At 32.3% G+C, this 6556-nt stretch overlaps 1 protein-coding gene across 1 annotated transcript; it reads right to left on the bottom strand.

Annotated features, from left to right (window-relative positions):
• Window positions 1-3132: 3132 nt before the first annotated feature.
• LOC125204040 (cyclin-dependent kinase-activating kinase assembly factor-related / CDK-activating kinase assembly factor-like protein) lies at window positions 3133-5916 on the bottom strand. Its single transcript, XM_048102580.2, has 6 exons — window positions 5749-5916; window positions 5224-5470; window positions 4777-4850; window positions 4604-4707; window positions 4436-4501; window positions 3133-3707 (listed from the first exon to the last, which is right to left on the bottom strand). The coding sequence occupies exons 2-6, from the start codon at window positions 5286-5288 to the stop codon at window positions 3450-3452; spliced, it is 567 nt and encodes a 188-aa protein (XP_047958537.1). The 5' UTR covers window positions 5289-5470; window positions 5749-5916; the 3' UTR covers window positions 3133-3449.
• Window positions 5917-6556: the final 640 nt, after the last annotated feature.

Raw genomic sequence — 6556 nt, 5'->3', positions numbered from 1 at the left:
TAACATCAACTGTTGACACCGTATTTACATTTTCTGTTGCTACTATTTTATCATCTATTAACATTTTTTAAGGATCCAGATTATAGTTTAAAATTTATAAAATATTTAGAATTTGCACATCCCTTTACGTATAAATATATATAGAGTTACTTGACATTTGACAAGAAAATTTGATTGGTCTACATATAACTTGATCAAATGAAATTAACATATGAATGATCACATAATAGATCATTTGTTTGCATTAATTATGAGGTGGGAGTAGGTTTCAATAATATTTAATATTTGTGCAACATCGTGCTTCACGAGTTGTACGTCACATCATTTATAAGTATGTTCAGAAAGTGGACCACAATGAACCCTAGTGAAGTGGGCATCTTAATTTTAATTTATTATTTGTAATTTTATTTATATGATAGAGAAGAATAAATTTTTAATAACAGTCATTTTCATGCTATGTGGACCTCTTTTGATTCAGAAATATAAATTATAATATTATTGATTTTAAATTCATTTGTTTTTACATAAAAATTAATGCATATACGTCTACTTCACTTGAGAAATATAGATTGCATCGAAATATCGAATGAAAAAGGTTATATTTTGTGGGGCAATTTTGCATATTTGTTCTTGTTTCCTATTGTAGATTAAAATAAAACAATTTCGTGATCTATGATGGGAGTGAATTTAATCTTAAATAAACCCATGTGGGTTTTCCAAACAATTAATTTACACGTAATTATGTACATATATAATGTTAATTTGCTTGTAATTTCACTACTTTCGACAAATTTTAGATTTACATATTATATTATTAATCATAAAATTAACGCGATAATTATTGAACTTGTAAAATAATCTGATTTTGCAATAGATTAAGATTCCGGAGAATATTAAGTAATTGTTGTGTCAATATTTATCTCACATAACATAATTAATAATTTATAGTCTCGAGTGTTGCCTTTCATTTATAAATTCGAAGATAAAAGGAAAAGGTAAATTTACTTTGTGGTTCCATTTATTTTTATTTTTGAGAAGTCTCTTTGTGGCTCGATAATATACGGAAATATATCACAGTATTTCCAATTTTATATACACTATTTTTCAGAATAACTTTAATCTCCGGCGGAATAGAATATTAGAATATGGTAAAGCTCTATTTATTTATTTATAGTCTTATACCAATAGTTAATTACAGGATAACATTTCCTTATTTGATTATTCCATATTATCCACATTTATTGTGTTATGTGGCCTTGATATCCGAACAAAAAGTTCTTCCATATTCTTTAAATTGAAAATAATATTTTAATTGTTTTTCGCATATAGAGTATACATAACTTGTTTGATTTAAAAAGAGTTTTTATCACCTAATCGTGCAAAATTTTACAGTAATTTGCTAAAATTAATTAACTAATTAATTTTTTCTTCAAAAAGAGTATACGTAACTTGTTTAATTTTTGTTACTTGTTCTTTTCAAACTATTGATTTTAGTAAAATATGATTCAAATATAACTAGTAGACTCAACAAAATCTTGAAACAAAATCTATTCATATTTCTCCATCAAGTAGTACTAGTATAATTTAAACACAAATTCCATACGCATTGATATTATATTTCTGACCATATTTATTTCTTTCAAATTTTATAAAATAACTACAAAAACTATAATAGTTGGAAAATCTAAATGGGCCCAAATAAATCTCCTCTCAACAAAAGAAGAAAATAAAAATAAATTATAGATACTATAATTATTGCTTAAAACCGAAGAGTGAAGTGGAGATCTTATCCACTGCAGCATCAAACAAAGTAATTAAAACACTATTTTATCATTTTATACAATTGTGATTGTGACTGATTCATAAAGAAATAAATATAAATATATACCATAAAAAGTGGCTTTCCATTGAAAATCCATTTCATCACTTTCATAGCATCCATAGACACAGACTTATTGAATACACACACACAAGCACGTGATTTTTTATTTGTGAATTTCAATAGTATGTTTAGTTATCAAGGATATTATAATTTAATTGGAGTAGTGTGTCCTACGCATTTAATTAAATTTGTATTATTGGTAGGTGAAGATAATGCAATTTTTAGCAAATGAATTTTTTTTTGTGCATTATACTGTCTTTTGTGTACTATTGTCACATTGTTTTTGGTACTATTGATAAGAATCTCATAAAGATCATTTATCCATCTTCATTTTCAACCATATTTGACTTTTCAAGCCTGCCATTTTGATGGTACATATGGAATAATAGTAGCAGTAATTTTATAGTAATGAAAATAAATTATTATAGGAGTATTTTAATGTAAATAATAAATGGAATTACTTGATGTTGCTATAATATCAATTTTTTTAAATTCGTGATTTTTGGTCATATTTTGGTCTCACTTGCAACTTTTAAAATCTCTCTTGAACCAGGAATTTAAACATTTTTCTCATATTTTTCTATGATAAGGTATCCCTATTTATTATTTGTAATATTGATGCGGGTGTGAGGCCTCATGCTATAAAATTCACAACTTGCAATGAGAGCTCATTTTTTGATTGTTTTCTAGTTTTGAATTGATTTCATTTATTTTGTTTGAGTCAAAATTTCTCTCTTTTAGAAATTGAATTTAATAGTAGTCGTTTCTAATATATACCTAAAAAGGAGGGTTTTAGAGAAAATAATAAGAATGTCATTATATATTTTATAATAAAATTAGGAAAATGAACTATTTTATATATTTTTATAATAATTAGAGAAAGTAGAAGTGAAAATTAAAGTTACGGGACAAACCGGAATTTAGCTATAAAATTCATGGTTATTACCCCCTTCGTCCTTCTATAGCTAAGTCGCATTCCTTCTTGAATTGTCCTACTGTATCTTGAGTCATTTCCTTTTTAGCAAAAAATACTTTACTCTCCCTTCGTCTTTTTACATTTTTCCTTTCCACTTTATTCTCTTTTTACTTAACTCATTTAAAACAATTTTTCTTAAATCCCGTGCTGAAAAGAAACACGACTTTACTACATGGAGACGGAGGAAGTACTTATTATGCCAATTTGCCTAAAATGACTTCCGACTTTTAAAACAATAAAAACACATGGGTTTATCTGTAAATGCACGGAATAATTAAATTACAAACAAAAAAAATTTAAAATTAAGAAGGCATCAACTTAAGACATACTTGATGATGCAGAGTTTAACAATTTAGTTGGTAAGACTTTTCCCTCCAATTAATAGGTTGGAAGTTCGAGTTGCTATGGCCACATGGTAAACTAGGAACCATTAAAACCTTGCACTACTAGAGAGGTAGAAAGTGTAAAATCAATTCGACATGGTCATCTACGTCGAATAAATAACAAATCTCCCGAACGCACCAAGAAAGCCCTCGTCACCAAAAAAAGAACGGCGAAAATTGTTATGTGAGATGTAATAATGTATGAAAATCATACCCAAATGCTAGCAAAAGCTTCTTCAAGAGCCCTTTTCTTGCTTATCTCAAAACTCCATCCACCCGCCCTGGCTGCCTTCTCTGCTCGGATTCTCCTTGTTTCTTCGTCTTCGTATTCAAGTCCCATCATGTCATGACCCGACCCAAGTGGGTTAGGTATGCCCATTGGCCGAGGCTGTGCAATTCCTCCAGCAACTGCAGGTGCGTATTGCCCCTGCGGAACGTTGCTCGTGCCTACTTGGGAGCCGGAGGACTGTATTGATGAAGTGAAAATGAGATAAATGACACTGTGATGTCCAAATGTGAATCAAATACACTATATGTCATATAATTCGAAAAAATTCAATTCAAGGGTTTCCAGTAAAGAGCACGAGGACTCTTTCTTGACCAGTTATATCGACAACTAGATATATCATCGCGTTTCTTGGATATGATTAATGCCCTTTAGCTCTCTCATAACCAAGACAAAATAGTTTGAGAAACCATTTTGCATGACTACTATCTTAACAATAGGAAACTACGACTACAAATATGACCAATTTTGGCAATGTATGTTAAATAAAGAAACCTCTTTTGGCCTTAGTATAGTTTATATTGAGTTATGGAGCGTGACTGACGATCTAGCAGTTATTGGGGTTTTAATCAGTTTTGGCAGAGTCCTAATTACGGTTGGATTGGGGATATTTTTCCTAGTATAAATAGCCGTCTAAATCCATGTAAGTCTATCAAAATAACATAGTGAAAGAAATCCCTAGCCTGTCAGCACCCCAGAAGTAGCCTTGTGGAGACGATCTGGAAACTACGATTTTTCTTGCTTTCAGAATTAGTTTGTACTTAATTTTATACTAAGAATTTACCATGGAGCTCTATGAGGTCATACACATGTAAAGTGCCCGAAAAGGTTGGAGAAAGCCATATGAAATATATAGGGAAACTCGACAAAAAAAACCAAAATAATTTTACACAATAAGAAAAACTCACAACATCGATTCCAGTTGTTTGAACTTGTCCTTTGCTTGCTGCTAAAGCAGATGCATATTCCTCGGCCTACATCATTATATAACACTAAGTAAGTGATGGAAAAAGACCGACTCACAGGATAAAGTTTTTAGCATAAAACAATGACCCAAAACAAGCGAATTAAGGCACCTTGCGAGCTTGAGCGTTCATGATCTGCTCAGCGTTTTCTCTCTGGTACTCGGAAATTCTTGCTTCGATAGCGGGGACATTTATCCCCTCGACTAAATTAATTACTGCGAGCAAATGCATTTCAGTTATTTGCTAATCTAACAACATCAATTTCAATTTATCGATATACTTACTCATATCTTCTACCTCTTCCAAGTAGTCATTGTATTCACGCAAGGATGAGAAGTCCTCTTCTCGTTTATTGTATCTGCGAAAAAGAGCTCGAGAAATTCCTAAAGATGAAATTACAACGAGAAACTCGAGAAGGTAACAGTAACATCAACATCCATACTACTCGTCCACCATTCCACATCACACGAAAGCAAAACCAACAGTACATTTCATTCCAAGAGCAAAACGAAAAAAAGGAATGAACATACTATGCCATACAATTCGATCAATCCTAATCATCAAGATTCAATTACTTAATCAATTTAACCACAAATCAAATTAGACACTGATATTCCAACACACAAACAAGAAACCTAAGATATACATTCGATTAAATGCACGATAATGTTTAACTTATAAATTGCACTCATACATTCAAGCAATTTCATGGAAAGAAAAGCTTCACATACATGCCAGCAATCCTTTTTCTTATGCTCATTTCCTTTGCAAAGGCGTTCGCTGAAGAAACCACCATCTCTCTCTATTATCCAATAGAGCCCGAAAAATCTCCCCTTTTCCTTTGTCCAGTGCTTAAAAACGGAGACGCCAAAATTCGACAAACGGGACACCAGCAAAACCCAAACACTTCAAGAAAATTCCACCTTAAATAACTTGAATCACCTCGATTTCTATAAGCCAAAATCTCCAAGCAGATATCTACAGATAAAAAGGAAAACAAAAAAGCAAATTCATAAACATAAAGCTCAACATTCATCAAAATTCAAAGAGCACCCATGATTAGGTTATTGCTCAACAAGTCAATTGAATATTTGAAACAACAGCATTCAAAGGGAAATGCCACAAATTAACTTCATCAACATAGAATCGTCAAAATCAAATAACGGGAAGCTCAAAACTTAATTCAATAATGAATGCCCAAAAAAACCTACTGAAAATTATGATCAAAATAAGCTTGAAAAAGATCAGATTATTACTGGAGACAAAGGGGTTGGCTTCTACTTCACCACAGTGGCGAAGCCGGCAGCTGGGTTTCGTGCAACACGGCGCTGCAAATCGCTTTAGCGGCGGTGGCGTCGGTGGAGAAAGATGGAGGTTAAATTGGCAACGTTTTCTGGTTTAATTGTACTAAAAAAGTTATACCAGTAATGATGGTAACTTGGATATAAAATTAGCAATAAATACCTTATATATATACACAATCGTGCAAACCGAACACCCCCTTAGAGCATCCAAAATGGCAATAGGTCAACCACTCTCACTCCCTGCTACATCAGTAGCACTAAAAATCCACCTGCCACATCAGATTTAGGTCAGCCATAGGCCAGCCGCAATATAAATAATTCAAAAAATACTACATTTACGGAATTAAAATTACGATTAAATTACAGAATTAAATTTACGAGACATATACGGGAAAATTCATTAATTGCATTAAAAAAAAAGGTACATAGATAAAAAAAAATTTACATAATAAAGAAAAAAAACTATCGCGGTGCAGTCCTCCGTGCCCACAACTATTCAATTATATCATTTTGGAGTTGAATATGAGCATCCACTTGGCGCATGTCGGCATATTCCTTGAGGCGGCCGACTTCATCGAGAGGTACCCTACGACGTACGCTAGGGGTGGCCGTTCCGTGGCTTGGACCAGCTTCATCGTCATTGGCCCAACTAGTCAGTTGTACGCCTTCGTCTTCGACGATCATGTTGTGCATGATAATGCAGGCATACATTATTTGGGAAACGCATTTGACATCCCACAAACGCGTTGGACCCTTAATT

Source organism: Salvia hispanica, chromosome 6 (assembly GCF_029641045.1).
Source record: "Salvia hispanica isolate PSC_SH4W2 chromosome 6, Shi_PSC_v1, whole genome shotgun sequence".
Lineage (NCBI taxonomy): Eukaryota > Viridiplantae > Streptophyta > Magnoliopsida > Lamiales > Lamiaceae > Salvia > Salvia hispanica.
Note: the sequence above shows the minus strand (reverse complement) of the source record. Positions and strands in the feature narration are given on the sequence as shown.

Bases quoted from the DNA above. Each gene is read 5' to 3' on its own strand.
- LOC125204040 (XM_048102580.2), bottom strand. From the start codon at position 5,288: ATGGTGGTTTCTTCAGCGAACGCCTTTGCAAAGGAAATGAGCATAAGA. The intron at 4,851-5,223 runs GTATGTGAAGCT...TCTTTTTCGCAG, and splicing joins AGAAAAAGGATTGCTGGCAT to ATACAATAAACGAGAAGAGG. The intron at 4,502-4,603 runs GTGCCTTAATTC...ATAATGATGTAG, and splicing joins TGAACGCTCAAGCTCGCAAG to GCCGAGGAATATGCATCTGC.